Source organism: Rhipicephalus sanguineus, chromosome 3 (genome assembly GCF_013339695.2).
Source record: "Rhipicephalus sanguineus isolate Rsan-2018 chromosome 3, BIME_Rsan_1.4, whole genome shotgun sequence".
Taxonomy (NCBI): Eukaryota; Metazoa; Arthropoda; class Arachnida; order Ixodida; family Ixodidae; genus Rhipicephalus; species Rhipicephalus sanguineus.
The window spans coordinates 219796342-219818997 of record NC_051178.1 but is presented as its reverse complement, the minus strand read 5'-3'; the positions used below and the strand labels follow the sequence as shown (position 1 = coordinate 219818997).

At 47.1% G+C, this 22656-nt stretch overlaps 1 protein-coding gene and 1 pseudogene across 2 annotated transcripts in view; one reads left to right on the top strand and one right to left on the bottom strand.

Moving 5' to 3' along the window:
• Nucleotides 1-22656, bottom strand: part of LOC119388316 (amyloid beta A4 precursor protein-binding family B member 1-interacting protein) — a 254968-nt gene that overhangs the window by 83660 nt on the left and 148652 nt on the right. The window contains exons 8-10 of one of the 2 annotated variants that reach the window (XM_037656020.2): nt 18776-18853; nt 8844-9003; nt 7539-7660 (exon numbers count right to left, since the gene is read on the bottom strand). In XM_037656020.2, coding sequence (XP_037511948.1) covers nt 7539-7660; nt 8844-9003; nt 18776-18853 — 360 coding nt within the window. The remainder of the gene's footprint in view (nt 1-7538; nt 7661-8843; nt 9004-18775; nt 18854-22656) is intronic. The other variant, XM_049413910.1, reaches the window with a different exon arrangement.
• Nucleotides 946-2528, top strand: LOC119388318 (tigger transposable element-derived protein 4-like; annotated as a pseudogene).

Below are 22656 nucleotides of genomic sequence, written 5' to 3'. Positions count from 1 at the left end.
GCGTTTCCAAGTTCCCCTGAAACGAACGATGCCGAGACGGGGCGAAACGTTTACCTACGCGAGTTCGTATCTGCCGCCATTTCCGCACTGTGTGTCCCGCTCGCGCAGCCCACACGCTGAGTGCCATTGTGAGCATGTGCAGCGTGCCACAAGATGGCGCTCGCAGCTTCGAGTTGGCATGCCTCGCCACTCACGCATGGCCCACAATGGCGCCGAAAGGAGAGGGAGAAGAAAAGAAAAAAAAAAAAAAGGTGAAAAGCAAGTTGGCAAGACGGTGCCGCCCGTCCCGTCCTTCACTCAGTCTTGAAGGTAAACATTAGACAGAAGTCTGTCTGGTTGGGTAAGTAAACTGAGAAAACTATTATTTAATCTCCAACCAAAGTTACGAAAACACGTAAGAACCCGACGTTTTGGAACCGGCGTGGTTCCTTCCTCAGGGGGGACTGCGGCGACTTTGCAGCAGTGTCTTGAAGGCACTCTCGTGGCGGTCAATGACCCCACGCATTACCGCGGAGCGTAGCCCATGGGCATACACCGGGGGGAGGGTTCCGAGGGAACGGTTGATGTTTTGAGTGGTTCGCTGAATGTGTCACGACTCCAGTAGTAATCTCCTCCTCCACTTGGCTTCACTTTCAAGGATGGCTGTTCCATTGAAGTCCATTTTGTGGTCAAACGTCTCGGCGTGTTCGGCGACGGCAGTAATGCGGTAATGCGTGGGGTCATTGACTGCCGCGAGAGTGCCTTCAAGACGCCGCTGCAAGGTCGCCGCAGTCCCCCCTGAGGAAGGAACCAAGCCGGTACCGAAACGTCGGGTTCTTACGTGTTTTCATAACTTTCATTGGAGATTAAATAATAGTTTCCTCAGTTCACTCAGTCTCTATGCGAGTGGCGGCCGAAGCAGCCGAAGCAAGTAGCCCCTCACAAAATCAGCGGACATCCTTGAAGATGGCGCCGCTCAAGCATAAAGCTGTGTCACTTGACACAAAGCTGCCAATATTGCAGGATTCTCAGCGCGGCTTCAAGGTGAGTGCCCTCGTGAAGAAGTACGAGCTTGCCCAGTCGACAATATCTACCATTTTGAAAACTGGGAGCACAGCGATTGCCAAGGCCAGAACGAGCGGCCACGCCGACCAGTGGAAAAGGGTTAGGGAGCCTCTGTACGCCGACATCGCAGAGGCGCTGTACAATTCGTTTCTGACCACTCGTGCCCGTAACGTGCCCATCAATGGGCCAATACTTGCTGCAAAGGCTAAAAATTTCGCCTTTCTTTTCGGACGGCCGGATTTTGAGCCTGGAGGAGGTTGGATACAGCGTTTTAAAGATCGACACGGCAATGTTTATAAAAACGTGGTAGGAGAAGCGGCGTCGTTGGATTCCTAGGCAAAACAGGAGTTACTACTGGAAAAGCTGCCCGGTGTCCTGGAGTGCCATGCAGACAAGGACGTGTACAACTGCGACGAGCCCACTCTTTTTTGTCAAATGATGCCATCAAAAACGCACGCACTAAAAGGCGACCCATGCCCCAGCGGGAAGCATTCCAAGCTGAGGGTGACGGTGTTGCTGTGCGCCAACATGGACGGGAGCCACCGTCTCAAGCCCTTTGTGATCGGGAGATCAAAGAAATCGACATGCTTTAAAAACCAGCATATCCCGGTCCGCTATCGCAGCAACAAGAAGGCGTGGATGACCCGTCAACTGTTCGAGAAATGGCTGCTCGAGGTGGACGGGATAATAGAAGGTCAAGACAGAAAAGTGGTGTTGCTACTCGACAACTGTAGCGCACACGCCGTCAGCCCCAAGCTAACATCTATCGAACTGATGTTTCTGCCTCCCAATACGACGGCAGGCCTGCAGCCGTTGGATGCCGGTATCATTGCTAGCTTTAAAGCCTTGTATCAGCGGCGCATGCTGGAGTGGCTGATCTTGGTCACTGACTCCTGGCAATTCGGCCGACACAGAGTTGAAGATGAGCCTTCTGAAGGCCATGCGCTTCGTGTATGGGGCTTGGTACGAGGTGAAACAGTCCACGATCAGCAACTGTTTCAAGAAGGCGGGCGTTGTGCGCAAGGATGAAAATTCCCCGCCTGCTGATAGCGCGACCGACACAGCTGAAGCCGCCGACCTGGCTGAGCTCTGGGCGCACGTCGCTGGTTGTGACACAGGTGCTGTGTCGATGGACGAGTTTTTGACGGCAGATTGTGCTGCATCGTCCTGCGAAGAAGTCACAGACGAGATGATCGCCGGGGATGTGTTGTCGCGGCAGACGACAGTAGCGATAGTGACAATGAGGCTGGCAGTGGCACTTTGGCCCCGACCTCCATGTCCACGAAAAGTGCACTGTCGTTGATCGACTTGTTGATTGACTTCATGCACTCTAAAGGACTGCCGGAAATGTTCGCGCAGCAGCTGGAATCCATGCACGCCGCAGTCGTGAAGCTGCGGCTGCCGCGAAAGCAGGCGAAAATATCAGACTATTTAGGTGCGCCTAAAGCTTGACACTCTCGTTGGAGCTTGAAATAAAGCTTTGTTTTTGACATCCTGCTTTTTAGAACATCTATTCTTTAGTGCAAGTGGTAAATTTGGGATCGGAGCTACAAGGGCACGTTCCATGGTGGGGGTTTTTTTTTCTTAACGGCAGTCCAGATATAGCGATCACCGGTTATAACGATCATATTTTTCGTTTTTCTCGATATCGTTATAAGTGGACTGCACTGTATTACTACCATTATGGGACACTGAAAAGCAACAAGTGCTAGTGATGGAAAAGGCTACATGAAAGCTGCTGCGTGTGCTATTTCTTTTTTTCTCTCATTTTCTTACTGTCAACAGAACCAATATCAATATGAACGAAATTCTCAATGTAACAGAATACAATGGAGCATGTTTCTACACTGTCACAATGTCAATCTAATGCAGTTTCAGTGCTGCTGCGAAGAAAGACAGAGGCCTGCTGACGCCAATAGTTGAAACATGTGGTTCCTGTGGAGGCATATTTTAGACTGAAAAGGGGCAGCGTCTTTTTCAAGGCCAGCAGTTGGGAACCAGCCTCCTCACTTCTGGACAGATGCATGTACCTTAGTGAATTGAACTACACACTCTACAACTGTGGCATAGGTTTCTACTACGTGCAGTGTGTGTGCCTTGCGTCAGTGCTTGATTTAATATTGTTGTTGCCACCATGCATCAAGCAATTTGTATTGTTAGTTTTGGCACTCCCCCTTTTAATGCTCCCTCTTTAATTAGGCAATATGACCCTTTATGTCTTGCCAGTAGGCTCTCAATAGATGAAAATATGCGAACTGGTGCTTAAACGCAACTGCCTTTATTATAATTGGTTTCACACTTGGATTCAGCACCCCTGTTCATCTCTCAGTAAATGGAACTTCCGTAAAATGGAACACATTTTCCTGGTCCCTTCAGGTTCCATTTAATGAGAGCCTACTGTATTTCAATTGAATAATATCTGCTTGTTTTTTAAGATAATAAAGCTTCTGCTACCTTTTGACCTTATCAACCGTGACTTAGTGAAAAACACTAACCATGCATGTTCTGCATCCGAAGGCATTTTATTATTACCACAAGCTCGCACTAAATGTGGCATCAAATCTTTCATTTACAGCCACTTCATTATGGAACTCTTTGCCGCTCAATCCAAAGTTATCATCTAATTTGTACAATTTTAACCCTTTGTGGGGTAGTGGGACTCGTATGTGTCACTTTTTTCTTCGCGACATTCTAATTTTTTAGAGCAATGCCACTGAACCAATTGCTTTCACTTTTAGTGCAACAGTGTGGATTGTTGGGTCATGTGACCTCTGGTGTTACGTCAACGGGAGAGTATTTCCGCAGCGCATTGAAAAAGTCACGTGGTACACGTTGCTGTGCGGCTGTACTGCCCTCTGCCTGCGCTCGCGGAGGTGGCGGGGTCTGGCCGTTGCCAGGCGAGCGAGACCGGCGAGATGCGTAGACACGGTGGCTCCGGCCATCGTATCAATAGTATGCGCTCCCCTTCTGCGGTAGTGTTATGTTATTTCGGCAGAGTAAAAAGCTGGGCTTGGTGTTCCCTGACTACTAACACATACAGTGCGATGGAGTTAGGAGAGGTTAGGATAGACGCACATCTTCATTATCTTTGTTTATTGCTAGCGTGCGTGCTTGTCCGACCGCCAGTTCGTGTTGCATATCGTGCTTTAATTGTGGTGTTAATTCTAATGCGGCCGGACTGCTCGCACTGAGCTTACAAGAGTGCCCCCTACCTCTAGGCCGCACACCTTAATTTAGCAGTCCTAACATTCTTCATTTCGTTGTTGCTGCAAGAATAAATTCTACGTGAACAAAGCAGTACAAAAGCGTGTACTGTCGGCGCAGAGCATTACGACGTTCGGCGACGAGTATGGCGAGTACGAACAAGGTTCTGTCTTCGGGAGAAGAAGCGGTGCGGTGGGAAATATGATGTGAATTTGCTAGAGCATGGGCCCAACGACGACGGGCCGACCCCGAGTTTCGAGTGAGGGAGGCGTGTCGCGGCAACTGTACGACAAAGCTCATCGGGGAGACGTTCGGCCGCCCAGCAGTGAAGGGAATCCGATCCTGGCTTGCGAGTGGCCAAAGCAGGAGCTCAGGGACCCTTTAGCGGCGTCACATTATCATCACTGTTATCGGCAGCTAAAATAGTACTTAGTAAAAAAGGCACCCCAAAGCCAATGAAAAGGCACAGCTCCGCAGTTTCATCAGTCTTCGCGACGCCAAGTCAGTGAAGCTGTGCTAAATTTTACCCTTGAATGCTGCATTTCTGCGCTGTGACGTGCAGCTCATGCAGTCCTGCAGCTCATGCAGTTACTGTGTTATCGCAATGCCCACTGAATGCGTTGTAATAACAAAAAGAATCATGGTACTGCCGCAGAACCCAACGACGGTTGGAGTGCCGCCACGGCCGCGTCTTCGTCGCCTAGGCAACTGCGACCGCCGCGTGCGGAGCAGCTCTGTGTACCACGTAACTTTTTCAACGCGCTGCCGAAATACTCTCCCTACGTCAACACACCAGTGTGTTGTGTAACCCATCAATGGCGCAGGGTCTCCACCGATGTCTGCTTTTGAATTCTGTAGTTAACCCGGCATGGCCATGTCTGTCATGTAACCCGTGTCACGCCCCTCTGTATCAGCCAATGAACTCTCTCCTTAAAACACGATGCAATAAACCCTCTGGACACCCTCCAGTCTCGTCTGTCGCTAGGCCTCTCCGCCGGCCAGCCGCGGCTACGATGTGCTCATGCTGATGACATAACATGGATGTTCTAGACAGCGGTTTTGGTAGTTGTTTTTATGGTATTCACAAGGCGCCAGCACATACCTATGTTTTAACCCCTTAACTGCTTTGGACGAGCAGAGCTCGTCCTAGCGGAATAGGTACTCCCCTCTAGCATTTAGGACAAGAGGCGCTCTTCTACAGCTTAGATTGCGGGTAATCCACCAGATGGCAGCATTTACTTGGCAATTTATTTTTCTCCCGCGGAAAGAGCGCGGTTTTTGTATGAAAAGATGGCTTGCGGTGGCGGTCACCCATGCATAACTGGCTCGTCAACACGAAAAAGAGGCTTATCATTTTCGTCATCTTCTTCGAGTGATGATCATTCGCATACAGATGTTTATCTCGTGTCCGGAAGTGGAGACAGCGAAGGCGGTGAATTCAGCATCTCCTCCGGTGATGATGAAAACAGCTCGAAAGCGAACATCGCGAGTGCTCGCCAGTGGATCCTGCTTGATGCAGGCAATCCTCCTGTGAAGCCTCCTCGCTTTCCATTCTTGGCCATTCCAGGCAAGGCTTTCAACTTGTCATTGCCAGATGACCTTATGGAATATATCCAGCAGTTTCTTCAAGTGTGCGTCGTTTGCTCTCGGAAGCGAGGAGAAAACGGGAAAAAATTGAGAAAGGAGATTCGATTTTGGTGCAGGAGCTGCAACAGGCCCTCTTGTGTTATTCCGTGTTTTGATTTGACTAAGTATGTGGTACAAATATTTTTTTCAACATCGACAAGCTGCTTTTTAGTACAATCAGATTCAAAATCAGCAATAAAAAAAATAGGCACTTTTGGTTGGGAAATTTTCAAAAAAATAAAGCACTTAAGGGGTTAAACGAACCTCCCACATGCACGCACTGTATCCTTTTTTCATCAGATTTTGGCGCACTCTCCACCCAATTCAGCATGAGCAGTGAGCTTGAAAATATTATTTCATACTCACGAGTTCCTAAATGTGCTATTATAGTGATTTTATTCATTCTTACCCATACAGTTTCCTCAAAAATTTGTGCTATGCAAAGATGACAACCTCCCCGCGATATATTTCCGAAAGCGTAGCCAGTCTTACATTGTGTGCAACTGATTGCAGTGCCACCGGTGTTGTTTACGAATTCCCGCTGTCCTGCGGCAAGACATATGTTGGCCAGACGGGAAGGTGTGTGAATGAGCGTGCGCGGGAACACGAGCTGTCACTAAAAGGTAAAGATGGGGCACATTTGCCATCCCACTGCAATTCCCACAAGTGTGAGCCATATCTGCACAAAATTCAGATTCTTGAGAGAAGCAGGGACACCACGGCTCGAGAGCTGTTGGAAGCTTTTCATATAAAAGCACGAGGTGCATTTTGCATTAGTGACACTTCATTGTTCCTTTCGCAGGCAGAGAGCACATTCTTGCATCGCAGGTTGCGATTAAGACGTCATCCGATCGTTGTGAGCCTGCCTTTTTGCGCATGTCTACACCTATGTATTGCATTGCACAAAACGTTATCTGTTCGATGTATGCCTTGCTTTCCGCGCATGCCTTTGCATATATATAGCACTGCAGTAAATTTGGAATAAACAGTCGAAAGTTTGCACTGCCCTTAATCCATCCCCTGTTGTTTCGTTGTGCGAAATAGCCACAACCATGGCTTCTGAATGATTGCAGTATTCATTCTGCTTCACGAAGGAAAGTCTCTTCCCGTGAAGCAGTTGAGCTTCCTCCACGGAGAAAAATTAGACTGTTGCAAGCATGCCCAGTACCTACATCTGCTGCTCGAGTGATGTTAGCAAGCGGATGTACTATGAATATTTAGCTCAAGTTTTTTTTTTTTTGTGTGTGTGATAGAGAGTAGGTATTTGTAGGCTCTGTCCTTTGCGGTTTGTAAGGCAGCAGCAAGTTCGCATAAGAAAATAAAAGTACATTTTTTTTTCTGAAATGACTGTCTTTCAGTGGTCATTGGGACACATATGTCCAATCTTTTTCTCTAAAACCTTTAACAACAGAGCTCAAATGCCTGAGAAGTGTACAGGGAGGCATTAAAGCTATTTCGGACATGGCAATTTGACCGCTTGAGCGGAATAAAAAAGCCTGAATTTGGGTCTGTAAAATGACTCCTAGCATACTGTGCAGCACTACCATAAACTTGAGACGTGACAAGTGTCTGTAGAGCCAGTACGCAGTAGGGTGGCAACCATGATTTCGGTAATCAGTGAAGCAACCTGATATACCTGGATAAATGTAGACACGTTTTCTTACCTCCGGCCTCACAAAGAGGTCGTACTTCTCTTCCCGTTCCACAAATAGAATCCGGTTAGACGAGTCACGAGTCCAGAGCAGAAGATTCTCAACCAGATTCTCATGGTCTTCATAGACACGTTCTGCATCAAAGTGAAAAAAGACACTCACACCTCAATAGAAACAGGTTCTACAAGCAGTGAGAACTTGCTTACATTGCAAATATTCCGATGAAATGAAACGCAGTCAGAGGCCAAGCCATGCAGCAACAAGGATGGGTAGCGTGCACAAGCCACCCATACTTGTCACTAACTGATATTAATAAACCTTAGACAAGTGCCTTGATTATACATAGTTATTCCAAAACAGTGCACAAACGGGACATGAAAGAACCACACTACACAGGTGCTGACTTCCAACAAAGCTTTATTGCACGAACGCGAAATATAAAGGCAGAATAATAGAGAAAAGACCACTGAGATCGACAACTCAAAGCTGGCTGTCATTCCATATGTGCATGGAGTATCTCACAGATTAACGAAGGCAGCAGGCAGAGCTCAACGCCTTATGCAGGGAGGTCAGGCAAGAAGAACCTTCGAAAAAAGCATGCGAGAAAAAACGCCAGATGCCCGTTACCACTTGCGTCAAGGGAGCCGTCTATGACATCCCTCCGAGCTGCGGCCGCTCCTACGTTGGGCAGACTGGGCGCTGCCTTGATGATCGCCTCAGGGAGCACGCAAACAATGTCAAGTAAGGCAAGGCAGCAACTTGGCGCTACAGTGCAGATCATGTAATTGCATTCCAAATTTTCATCAAGCCACCGTCATCACAAAGCATCCGGACCAGCGCACGCGCGAGATTATTGAAGCATTCACCATTATCAAGCGGGGGCCTTTGTGCGTTAGTTCACCGTCCATCCAGTTACTTGACAAGGAAGTCGCATATCTGCAAGATTAACACCTTCAAAATCCTGTAACCCCTAGTCATCATTTTATCATGTATATCACGTGTCTTTTCTGTATTTTTCTGCCTTTATATTTCGCCTTCGCACATTAAATCTTTGTTCGAAATCAGCGCCTGTGTAGTGTGGTTCTTTCATGTCCCGTTTGCGCGCTGTTTTGGAACAACTACGTGGACGTATCAACAAGCCCTCTTAGCCACCGTATTGAACTTGATCACACGTTTTGTGTGCCACTCATAGTCATCTTGTCAACACGTGCATTTTGTGTAAAAATGTGTTCCTCGAGCATGCAATAAAACCAGTCATCAGGGAACACTCGTTCGTTGAATAAAATGCTTCGAACAATGGCTCCGTGGCCGACTGACCCATGTAGAGCTGAGGGATGCTCTCGAGGATGGCCCACTTGGGATCCATGGGGACGTGGTTCTTGTCAGCAAGCAGGCGCGTCACATGAACAATGCTCATGCGCTCATCCACCAGCAGACTCTTGGCACTGTTGTCCGCGCTGAATGCCTTGATGAACAACTGCAAGCACGTGCATGCAGTGACAGCTTACTTGTCGAGGCACACCAACCACATGTGCACAAGCTTCTATAGTCGGGTACACCTTTAGAAGACAGGAGAGGCCCCGCCCAGACGACCGAAGCGCAGCAGCCAATTGGCTCCGCGACTTAAAGAAATAGTCCCGCTCAAAAAATTGTGACTACTTCTAACACGTGTATTTGTCGGTATAAATAAGATTTGTGTATCGTGATGAGTGCTTTGGTAAAACTGTAATGATGGAAATGCTACAGCACATGCCGGATCGCGAGAGAAAAATAACTCTGTGCCTTCTACAACGCTGTGCGTCGTCTGCTACGGAGCAAGATCGATGGCACCGGGCGTGTAATTATAAAGCAGTCGCTGGCTTAATAGCATAAGATTCGTATGTACTTTTTGTGTGTTTGCACATGCTTATTTTTTTTTCAATGTGTCAGGCTTTTTTTTTTCTTTTTCTTTTCCTGGTTGCGAACCTGCAATCTCGTGAGTTCGCGCACGTTGGTGCACAGCATTCCGTGCCAGTTTTCCGCCATGGAGCCCAGTGAGGTGACATCGGAACGCGATCCTTTGTTGCCGAACGAGCCTTGTGTCGCCTCGACGGCCACACCACCAAGGAGCCTCGGCAAGAACAAGAGCGGCCACATCCTGAACAGCGATTCAGGCAATATGATCTTCCACTGCTACGCGTACTGGCGCAACAGGGAGCCTGAACGCAGCGTGGAAGACACGAGCAAGTTTGTCGCCGACATGCTCGGTGTCGGCGAAAGGACTGTGTTCAGGGTGAGGGAGGAAGTTAAAGCTTCGCATTTTTCAGGTGGCAAACTGACGATGCCCTCGCGAAAGCGCCCACGCAATGCGGAGAAGAGAAGACACAGCGCGAAGTTTGACAGCTTCACGTTGTGTGCGTTGAGGTCATGTGTGCACGATTTCTTTCGCCGCAACGAGATACCGACGGTCGAGAAGATAACTGCCGAGTTCTCGGAGCATATGGAACTCCCATCGCTAAGGCGGTGTACTGTGCGTCGCCTGCTTGCCGAGATCGGCTTCAAGCACGAAAAAAGAAGCCACAACTCACTGCTTATCGACTGGGACGACATCACTGATTGGCGGAATCACTACCTCCGTGACGTGGAGCATTACCGGGCAGAAGGCTGAAAGATCTTCTACTTGGACGAGACATGGGTGATGGCGGGACACACTCCGTCGATCGTGTGGACAGACACCGTGGTGCAGAAGTACGGACGCCTGTTCGCTTGAGCAAATGGCCTGACGACAGGTCTAAGACAACCTTCTGGGAAAGGTCAGCACCTGATCGTGATGCACATCGGCAGCGAAGATGGCTTCGTCGACAGCTGCTTGGATGTATTCAGAGGCCAAAAGACAGGCGACTACCATGAGGAAATGGACGTCAATCGCTTTGAGGGCTGGTTCAATGACGTTCTGCAGAAGTTGCCAGCTGGTAGCGTCATTGTTTTAGACAATGCATCTTACCATAGCCGGCGAGAAGAGAAATTGCCGATGGAAGAGATCGAGGAGTGGCTCACAAGCAAGAACATCACCTACGGTAAAAGGGTGCTAAAGCAGCAGCTGCTTGAGCTGGTGGCATCTGTGAAGTCACGCTTTCTGAGCTACATTGTAGACAACACAGCTGTAAGGACTGGTTGCATTGTACTCAGGCTCCCGCCGTACCACTGCGAATTTAATCCCATTGAGCTTGTGTGGGCCAAGGTCAAAAATGGCGTCACTACGGGCAGCAGAGACTTCAAGCTGTTCACGGTCGACGCCATCTTGAGAGATAAAATCAAGCAGGTAACGGCGGAAGACTGGAGGAAAAGCATTCAGCACGTGATGGACTTGGAGGCAAAGTTCAGACTTGACACGTCTGGGAGTGAGCACATTCAACCCATCATCATCCAGATGGGTGAAGATGACACTGAAGAAAGCGATGACGACTGCGAGCTGTCTGGCACTGAGCCACTCGACGAAGCACAGCGTCTTCTTATTAATGAAAAAACAGCCTTATCAGGGCTACCAAATTTTTGCTGGTGGGTTTGCAACAGCCAACCATCCATTCCATGACCTCTCAAATAAATAAGCAGTTCCACTTATGGCGTATTCCTTTCATAGAAGCTCAATTCGGATAAGCAACGTCCTGCACACATCGTGCTCGATTTGAGAAACACATTTCAATGCTGGCATATCTGAACTGAAATACTACTATTGTTAACCCTGATTATCGTTGGCAAGCTCAAAATGCTCATTCAGGCAGCCACCGTCGAGTCTGACGCGCCCCATAGTGAAATACCAGTAGTCGGAGCACACTTTCTGATTCTGTTACCAGTCTGCACTGAAAATTGAAGTGTTGTCATAGCCAATTTTTAATTTATTAATCTGACTTGGGCAAGTAACGCGTATGCAAGCACAATTATTAATGTGATTAACTTTGCAAGCTTGTTTTTGTCATATTTACATACCGGGAAAATTCTCAGCAATGTTGAACGTGTTTTAGTGAGTCACTTTGTCCATTACAAGTCGTAGGCAAAGTCACGGACAGATTCAGACAGTGATATCGGTGAAGTAATAAATGGTGAAAGTTGCAAAAGCTCTTATAACACTGCTTTACTGGACTCCATTCACTAAAAAACTGCGTTTGTAATGATGAAAGCGTCAAGACAGGAAATGATACCCCACTGCACAATGTTATATATGTGTACCACCACATGTGACGGGCAGCGAAACCATCTGTTTATTAAGACTGAATGCAACAACATAGCAAGGTGCTGTTTCACAATATGGCAACCTTTCATGTGCACTTCTGGCAAGCTGCCGTATGCACTGATGCATAAACACATTAACAGGGGTAAGAGACGAAGTAACTGTGCAAGCCACGTGATGCTTTTAACATTTTGTATCTGTCAATGTTTCTGTTGTACCAACTGATAGCACTTTCTTTAGTGCAAGTTGGTTAATAACGTTGTGACAACATCACAAGAAGCAAGGTCAGGATAAAAGGAAAAAACAAAGCAAGATGGAGGCTTTAATGACATCGAAGGGGCCAGCCCTGCTATCCACAGGACTTGGTGCTTTGAATGAGACGAGTTAATGAAATTGTAAAGAAAGATGTGGCTGCAGCATGCTTTGCAAAAACAAACGCAAAAATAAAAGGACAGAAATGGGAATAAACATATACACGCACGGAAGCACTCTCATATTCACACACGTGCACACAAACGCGAGAACTGAGATCTAAAATACAAAAAAGGGTAAAATAACAAATGTACACAAACACGCACACACATTTAACGCAGACACGAGTAGAACTATTAGGAGTCAGTTCACAGGCAGCTGTGCCTACTTTGTCGTACTTTTTTTAATGTACATATTGGCTCTGTTGCCTTCACTGTCATAGGAATTTTTTAGTAGCGACATATGACGACAATCGAAAAGCAGCGCTGTGTTGTGGGAAAGCAAGTCGAGCGCTGGCAGCACAACTTATGTGCGATTGTGTCACAGCAGGACAGCTGTCGCATGCAGCCACACAGCGGCGCCAATTCATGCCAAGCTCCCTTGTAACAGTGTATCAGTCATAATTTTATATAAGCACTGAGGCTAACATTAAGGAAACAAACACTGCTCCTGACCGTTAATAATCCAATGACATTCACTGAAGCAGCGCGTGTTAGTCACTGATTGTTAGCATCAGTGGAAAGCAATGAATCGACGGTGCTACACAACACTCAAACGATGCTGCTTGACCCTCGGCTATCTTATCACACTGCCGCCACCGATCGATCGTTTGCGCTGAGCTGGCAGCAACGAATCTTTGCGTTGGAGCTTGCTTTCGCAAATCTTTTCTGTCGAGAAACTCGTAGGTTGGTTTCATCCATGCACGCTTTTCTCATTTATCCTGATAATGGTTTTGCTCCTTTGCCATGTCCCACGAGAAACGCAGGGGCACAGTACACAAACACACCCGCCGCTCACAGTAGATACCAGACTTTGGCAAACTCCTCGTCGTAACTTCACTTAGGAGCAAAGCAAAACACCATGGAACAAACACGCACGATGTTTGTTTGCAGCGGTATGTCGCCGCGGGATCCTGTTTTCAGACGAAGCGCAACACAGTGTCACCGACGTTTGCTGCAATCTCTCTTCGCCGGCTCGCCGCTCAGAACAAACACACGCGGCACAAATTGTGCATCATAAGCTCACAATAATATTTCCGGCATGACAAACCACCACACACAATTCGAATTCACTCTGACGAAGAGAGACGCACACAGCTGACGAGTTGGAAGCGAGGGTGGCCATGTCAGGCATATCCTCCGTTCGTCCAGCTCATGGCGTCCCCTGAAGTGGAGGCTCGTGTGCATCCACCTTTGAGGGGAAAATGCCGCTGCTTTCTAAAGTTGTACCCGACTATAGACAGCAGTTAGCCTGCACTCAGTACCGTAGTGTGTCACTGCAAAAGAACCTTGCATGGCGGGGCAGCGCAAAGCAGGATAGCAGTTTCTCATACTGACCTCTCCCATGTGGACATACAACAAGAATTTGTTATATAGTATGTGAACCACACAGTGCCAACCAGGAAGTGCGATTACGTTCTTGCCTTTCCTAGTGGAAACAATAGAGCAGTTGCAAGTGCCGCATGTAGCAGGCCAAAGAAGAAAAAGAGCTGGGAAATATGCAAAGATGGAAAAAAGAGCATTTTTCTTTCAGATACCTCGTATCGATAAAATCAAACCTTGATAGAGGAACAAGTTATCCACTTTGCAGGCCATGTTATATTTCGATGAAGTATGCTGAGACACAATAGCAAGGCAAGCTTTTCAAAGTGCTTCATGCCAGGCTGCACCCTCAAATTTGTCCTATGTACCTTTGACGCGCATTCATCGTCACGCATGCTTCCTGGAATGGGAACACCCACAGAACACATTCACAGAAGGACTGGATTGAGTGCAGCCATGTGCCTTCATTCAGAGCCATATGTAGTGTGCAGGCAGCGTGGTCAGGCACAAAGGGCACTAAGGCTGGGTTCCCGACACAATGTCTTCTGATCAAAATTAGGCACTATGGGCGCGAGGACATACTGTGGCGACACCATGAGGAGGTATCCCTGTGACGTGCAAGGTTGGATTGCTCCGCCAGCCCTGTCCCGCACAGCCCGCTGCCGCTTTCGTGTCTCCTTTTTTATTATTCTCGTTGCACTTCACTTCGGCTAAATCAGTAAAGTACTAAATAACTGCTCCGAAAAAATGTTACGCTCCTCATAATACCTTAGACAACGCCCCGACTGCCGACGTCGTCTGCTATGACCACCTACATGGAAGCCACCGGGGTCAATTGCACTGCTTTTGTAAAATGTTACGAACAATTTTGTGTCAAATTGAAGCATCAAGTGCTTGTGGCGGATACACATAATTTTGCTTCAAGAAATGCGTGCAACCGTGCAAATTCATTCACTGTATGTCAGCACCTAAAAACGTGCCACAGTTGATATGACAAGCATGCGCAAATTTACATTCCTGTTTAGCACACATATCTCTATGAATCATGACACAAGGGGATTCTCCGTTTTGTGAGAAGCAACCAAGCATGCTTAGAGCAGCATGCAGCCACAACCTTTGATATGACTGGAGGCAAACGCAAGAGAGTCATGCGCGCAAGTGTGCCTCATTCGGAGTTGTAGCTAGACAACATTTCACATGAGTACAAGTTTCTCTGCGGCACGATCTCAACGTGTTGCTCCTTATTGCACAAATTTTCTATGGTTGTCACACGGTGCTCTTTTGATCGCCCTCGAGCCACATAGGGATGAAAATTTTCAATGCTTAACTCAGTTCTCCAGCTTCTACAAAGGGACCAATTGCGATCGAAAAATACAGTCCCGATTGGGCCCGATTGTGATAGCAAATGCACCGTGCGCCAGCCGACCGTATTACCGTATTTTCCGGTGTATAAGACGCACCTTTTTTCCTAGATTTTCGCTGGTGCGTCTTATACAACGGTGCGTCTTATATACGCAAAAAGTCACGTGATTCTGCGAGACCAATTTGTTTATATTTAATTTATGAGTACGATAAACAGAGCTCGAGAGCATTCGTAAAAATATATCTAATTTTGTTGTAACAATGAAGCGGCTGCGATCTTAGATGTGAGCTACTTGCTGTTCAAGCAGCGCGGCGACCACGGAGATTACGGCCGCAATAAAAGCCACCACTGTCGCATGCCCCATTGTACTGTTTGAATTGTTTGTTCTTAAACGAAGAATTAAACCCACAGAACTGAGGCAATAAATAAAAAAGAGCACCACAACGGTCCATTGTAACGTTGTAGCGCCCACAATATCAGTTACAAAAGCGAAAGTACCACTTCATTATCATCATCATCAGTTTCCGTGTGAGACGTCGCTGCAGTCCAACAGTAGTCGCAGCTTCCGGCTTCCGGTCGCCATTTAAGTTTTGTATGCGTGTGTAGGTGGTATCCGACGATCGTGTGATAACCGTGCGGCGCGTTCGTTGTTTATGTGTTCTCGCCAAGTCTGGTAATGCCCTAAAGGTATGGTAGCCACCAGAGTACAGGCAGTGCCAACGATGTGCTTCAAGGTGCTTACAATGCTGCGTAAAAGTTACTCAGAGGCTGACGACGGCAACCCAGCGATGCTGCCAACCGAGGCGGAAGAACTTTTGACAGTGCGCCGGAGGATGTGGCTTCAAATCCAGTAGAATAAATAGTGGTTTTCTGCGCCTTAATAAAACTGCTGCTTACAGATATTCAGTGCCGTGCGTGACTACGCATTTCGCAATCAATGTACTCTGCATGGGTCATTGTGTTTTATCATGTCGACTGAGTTAAAAATAGATGCGTCTTATACAAAGGTGCGTCTTATATATCATTTTTTCTTTCGAAAGTCGTAAAAAGTAGGGGGTGCGTCTTATACAAAGGTGCGACTTATACACCGGAAAATACGGTACTTTGCACACTTGAATGAGCATGCTGCAAGGTGTGGCTTACCATGGTCTAAATAGCACTTTTATGCTTCAATGAAAATACCAGCGTCCAGCCTTTACAGCTTCACTGATAAGCAGCATGACACTTAGCTGCTGCTGTTAGAAGGTGAATCAGTGTTTGAAGCTGGCCACTTTTTCGCTTGTAACATAAAACAACGTAGAGAAGAACACGTGACACTGGCTATGGGCTCATTCTACAGACATAATCTATAAGGAAGGGACATGATGCGCTGAAGTCGAGAGTCTGACAGAAACCCGTGTGGTTTGGAAAACACATGAGGACAATTAAAATGGACACCAGAGGGGGGCAGACTGGTGAAAGTTACGTCAGCGAGACAGGCAACTTTCACCAAAGGTTCAAGCAGCACATGTACGAGGTAAGACAGAAGGTTTCATCGAACTTGCTGGTCGAGCACGCAGAACCAACTGGCCACGAAATAGACTGGGATATGATAAATAATGGCGAGAGAAAAGAACTGGAATTCATGGCTTTACCTTGAACTCTGACAATCCAGACAATGGCGTACACGTTTAAACGTAATGGCAGCAACTTCCCAGACGTGTACACATGTTGCTATGTCATATTTTAAAACATACAGAACTGGACTGTTTGTCCATTTAAATTTTCGTTGTGAACAAGGCTCCCGTGCGGGAGCTGAAACGTCTTGCTCTGATGTCAACATTCGTAGTCAGTGTCTATTTTAACTCCATAACAATAAAAGAAAGACAGGTAACAGCAGCATCATGCTCTTTCAAAGCAGGGTAGGGGTAAATGTGAAAGCTCACGCCTGACTCCTTCACGTTAGTAGCGCACTATGGCACCGAGCAGAAGAGTACCATGCCGCCGATAACTTTTACTGCACTTTTCCAGACTGTGTAGTCTCTACGGGATCATAAAGTGAAAGCAAAACAACGCAGTTCAAAAGGGAAATCGCGCTTAAAAACAATGCATTCAACTGCCCGCTTCCCTTCGCCAGAGCAACGTGACACCCCGTGATCCATCCCTGCACATCAGAGCGACTGCAGCGCCCGTGTCTCCAGTGGTGGGCCTCGCGCCCAATAGAAGACTACGAAGCGCGGATAGTAATAAAACAAAGTGCCTCTCCAGCGTTTCGTAAGGTCAAGCCTGCGTCCTTTGGATTACGTGAAGCAGTTGAAAACCAAATGGATGAACTAGAGAAACAGGATGTTGTTATGCGAGCAAGCCACAGTGACTGGGCTATTCCTTAAAGGTGCCCTGCAAAACTTTTCGATGAAATCGCCCAATGGCTTCATCAAAAGAGCTTACTGCCTAAGGAATAGACTGCTGCAAACATTTTTAGAATCCGTCAAGTAGGAGCAATGTTACAGGAATTGAAGCGCTTTCTCCCTCATTTCATACTAGCAAGTGCGCTGAAAGCTACGCAGGGAGGGCGATGACAAGGGGATGCATCCCTTTGCATGTGGGGGCATTCTGCGGCAGCCATGGTAACTATGCAGCTCACGATGCTCAAATCAGCCAATAGCCGTGGTCTTTGGGTTTATGCAACGGTTTCTAGCTGACTTTGAGAATTATTTGTAAATTGTAGGCCGGGTGCTGCACTATAATGTTTAGCTCGCGTGTTCTCAAGAGCCTCTTCTACCGATTCACAACGTTTTCCGACCATGCTGAAAAAGTGTTGCAGGGCCCCTTTAAGTTATAGTTTGGAAGGAGGAAGGTGACGAGCTGCGGCTTTGGGGCAACTTTAAGTCCATTATTTAAGGCTGCAACCAGAGGAGTTTTCACGTCCATTTGTGATGGAAAGGGGTTTTGTGTACTTGACTTGTCGTCAGCTAACCAACAAGTCATCTTAAGCGAGGAATAAAGGCGAGCCCTCACTGTCACCGTGTTCAACATTTATGGGCGGGTATGCCTCCTAGGAAGACAGGCAGAAATGTAACTGCAAGCTGGAAATACACATAGCCAATTTTACGAGAGAAGCACAAGCATTCGCAACACAACTCTGCCAGCACAATTGAAACTGCACCTGCAACAGCTTGCAGGGGAGCACACGGCCACTGCTGAGGAGCACCAGGTGGCACGAATTATTTACAGAGGAAATAAATCGAAAACTGGATGGCAAATACTGAGCTGGGAAAATTAAATGCCTGAGCTACACAAAGTTGCCTTACCAGAGATACACCAGGACAGGATAAGGTCACAAACAAGACGAAAAATCAACCGCAGTAAAACCGGACCTATTCAGCCCAGTATGAATGACCACAGAAGTGCCTGCCGAGTAGAAACACACAACCCAAACCAACAAAGCTGCAGCAACCGCACAGCCATAATGTGTTGTCTCGGCAAGCTTTTTGAGCACGTCGTCCTGAACAGACTGAACAGGCAGCTTGGAGAAAACCAAATCTTGTTAACAAACACGTAGGTTTCGGAATTCATCGCAAGATGTCCCCCTGCAGGAAGACATTTTGGATGCTGCATGACTTGCACATAGATGTGACCAAGACATTTCTATCGATCTTTGAATGTATGACTGTAATGAACATTGAATAAAATATCTTGCTGCATTTTTTTCACACAGAGGTGATTGCAATATTTAATTAGTCATCCTTGGACACACTAAGGACATCCAATGGCACTCCGCTATATCAAGATCCTACTGTATTTTGTGGCATCAAGGCCGATGCTACACTAGGTGGTTGTCCACCTGCACACACATGCAACACACACACGCAACACACATGCTAGCAGCACAAGAGAGGAAGGCTACCTTCTGCACGCTGGCCTCCTTCATTTTCTCCAAAGCTATCCTAATCTTTTCAGCCTTGAGACGCGCAGCTTGCTCAGCCTGAAGAGAGACAGAGAGGTGAGAAGAGTTCAGTGAGAGGAAGGAAGCACGACTGAAGGCACAGAAAGACAGCCGCAAAAGAAAGGCAAAAAGAATAAAACAGTGCTTAAGACGGGACGGGATGAAGACGTGCACACGGTGCTGATCATCTCATTTTATTCTACTGTATCTACTGTAGGAAAACTCAGAGGGAAATCATCGAGGCCTTTCACATCAGCCGGGAAGGTTCTATGTGCATAAGCCACCCCTCTATCAGTTTACATGAGACAGACGGAGTTCCTACAACAGCATGTGCCAGTAGATGACGTGCTGCTTTAGGTAGCAGTCTGTTATCAGTCGTCATGGCGGGGGATCACTTGGATTGAGCTATGTAATCGTGCATTCTGAATAAAAAATTTCGGTTGTTAGTAGCGCTGTCCTGTGTTTTCTTCACCTTTCTTTTGTGGCTGTCTTTTCAAGTATGAAGGAATCACTTAAGAGATACAGGCTGAACTGACTTGTTTCACATGCTGGGCCACAGCTGATAAAGTTAACCTCACCACGGTATATATGCACATAAGAAATAACAAGGAAACTTCTAGGCCAGAAAGAGCACACAACAAATGAACAGTAAGATTTTCAAAAGCCTCCAACCAAAAAAAATGTCAAAATGTTCCACTTTAAAACAAATAAACATGCCTAGTATGCTCGGAGACACCTGGCAGTGGAGCAAAAGCTGGGCTTCCCCACATTCATGCTGCTCTGCTAGTAGCCTGGCAACTTGCAGCTGATTCTAGTTCACTCACAGCATTATTGTGTTTATATAAACATATGCATGAAAATGTCACTGGGAGAGAGCCATTCAGTGTGCATTTCAAGTATATTTTTCTTGGAGGAATAAATTCCGAGCTTGTGGCTGCACACAGGCCGTGTTTACTGTGGAGCACAGGCATGCAGAGAACTACAGCTTTTTAATTCAAATTTCATGGGACCGGAAAAAATGTCCGCATTAACCGGATGACGAATTAGTGAAAGTATCAAGAAAACAAACAAATGCCTATTACATATATACACTTTCGTATTCTTGATGAATGCATGAATACTGTACTCATTTTGCCTAAGAGCGGTATAAAAGCCGTAATTTTCGTCATTTGTGGTTTCATTCACAACGTGACCGCAGCTCACGAACCCCATATCTTGAGTAAGCCGAAACACGCTCTGCACCCCTTCTGTATCATGTACTGCCACCACCTACGCCACTATGTGCACATGATCATTTTTTTTCGGTGGCAAAATGGCCAGCAAGTGATCATTTGTCCATCACTAGGTCGCAAGCGAGTTTTATGCTAGCAAGCAGACCTCAGCTAAAGCTGTTCATGTTGAACAGCTTTCACCATGTTTGAGTTTCTTGACATTGCGCGCATTGCACCAAGTCAAAAAGAAGCTAGTGAGTGCCACATCCGCTGAGGACAAGACCGTGGTCGCTAAAGACATGATCGTACCATCCCCACAGTTCTGAAGGCACGCACGCAGCCCATGCTCAGAGTCGAAAGAAAACTGGTGAGCCCCGCACCTGCTGCGAAAGAAAGCTGGCTCGTTAATGTACAATCGTGGTTGGAGACTACCCAGTTCTGAAGGCAGGCGGCTAAAACAAAACTGCTGCTTGTTGCAGCTGCTGTGCACAATACCGCACCTATGACCCTAGTCGCTATTGATGAGATCATAGATAGCGCCCACGCAATGCACTTGCACCGAGTAAAAACTAAAACAAGACAAGTTTGATGCAGCCACTGAAGCCTTCATCGCCAACAATACAAATGTGGATGGCAACTATGCTTTTCTGAAGGCCAGCGGTTCATGTAGTGTTGTGCAAAGAGGCATGAAGCATTCTGGCTTTGCTGTCGTTACCATCGTTACTGTACAGTTAGCGCTCATAACAATGGCGACGCAGACTGCGCCGCCTCGTTTCAGTTGTCTGCGAATGCCATTTTCAGGCTTTTGTGCTGCGCATTTGTGGCAGTTCACACTCGGCGCACTCCTATTGATCGCCTGAATCAACCGGGTTGCGGCCAGATATGACTGAACTAATGAGAGTTTGATGCCATTAAACAATGTATATTGTCACGCACTGGAGCAGAAACAAAAGTACAAGCAGACGCAACTGTCAGACATGAAAGAACGTTCTCCGGCTGCCATGGGCTCCTCGTCTTTTTCACTGCTCTTGTGGGCCACAGTTTACTGGCACGAAACTCCAAGTGGCAATATGCTAGCCGAGGCCAGGCAACACGTCCGAATTATTCGATTTCTCGAAGTAACGAGCTTTTATTGCGATAGCAATTATATGGACAGTCCTTGGCTGGTTCCAAAGAAAATAATTCAGAAAAATGCTTCCAAAGCGCGGAATCGAACCAGCGACCTCTCGCTCCGCAGCGCATGGCGCTAACCACTGCGCCACAAAACGCAGATCCTTCAGGTAGCTAATGGCAAGCAATATATACACACCCTTTACCGCAGTACTCAGAGACGGCAGGCGCTTATAAGCGTTTCTTCATTACTAGCAAGATGGCGCGAGAAGCGCAACGGGTGCATTTAAAAGTCGTCGGCCAGCTCGCTCGCTTCTTCTAATATTTGCGCAGGGAGAACCTTGCCCTTCCGCTGTCTGCTCGCGCGGAAGTTGCTGCCGGGGGGCAGATGTTTCTGCAGCATAGCAGCGCGTCCATCACGGGCCACTTTTCTTGCTCTCGCATTCATTGCTTCGCCCTTGCGGCAAAACTGTGACATTTTTCAGTATTATTTTATTTTATGCAACTTCTTATAACTGTTTTAGCTTCATAATAAAAAATTGGCCACCATCCCACCCTGCGAACGTGACTGTGCAGCAAAGCTGTATCAAACATTGCATATACATACTGATGGAGGGGTACGTTTTATTATCATTTTCGAGCAATGATAATGATAATCATTTTGTGGTCGCTGTGGTATACAGTGATTGGTTCTGCACCCATTTTCAGCAAGAGAAATTTGTTCCTTTCGTCGAGTATTGTATTCACGCTCTTCTTCTGTGCCTTCACAATTTCCACGGTCTACCCACGGCAGTCTTAAAATGAACTGAATGAGTTGCTAGACAGTCTCCCTTCTATATATGAAAGCGAGATACAAACACGGGGAGAAGTCCATGTGTGAATTCAAAGTCCTTGTGTGAAGTGCAAAGCAGCTGTAACCTAATCTTTACCGGGAACAAGTGGAAGGGTGTTCCTACTGTTCACAGGTGCCTTATAATACGTCATGATGTTTTTATGCTTGTTTCATGGTTTTCTTTATTGAAACGAATACAGAGTTCTATGCTGTATGCCTGATTGCAGAGAAAGATATGCCATTTGCCTTCACTTGTCAAAGGACGCTTGAGCTTCGCCTTCAAGAGTAGAACGCGATAACGTAAGCGGGCCCCGTGCGCATTGCTTCTCATTTGCTAGCTTGGTTTCAGTTCCCAGTGGATGCCTCAACCGTGCCGCAAGGACATGAACGTCTGTGTGCGTAACATTGGCCGTTTTGAACTATCCTAGAATGCCTACTGCAAGTACAGTTGCCAAGTGCCCACTACACCATTATTCTTCCTTTTATGAATCAGCAAAGGGCCCACTACATGTCCGTAAGGCAACATGCAAACCTACGCCACTGCTCACTTTGTTGATGCTTTTGGTGATGATGATAATTAAATATATCTGAGCACTTTGTAATCGGTGGATGTCATGAGTAAAGGGGCACGGGGCGCGTGCCGGACGGCGGAACGCGTCGATGGTGTGCAGAGAATGGAAAGGTGCCCG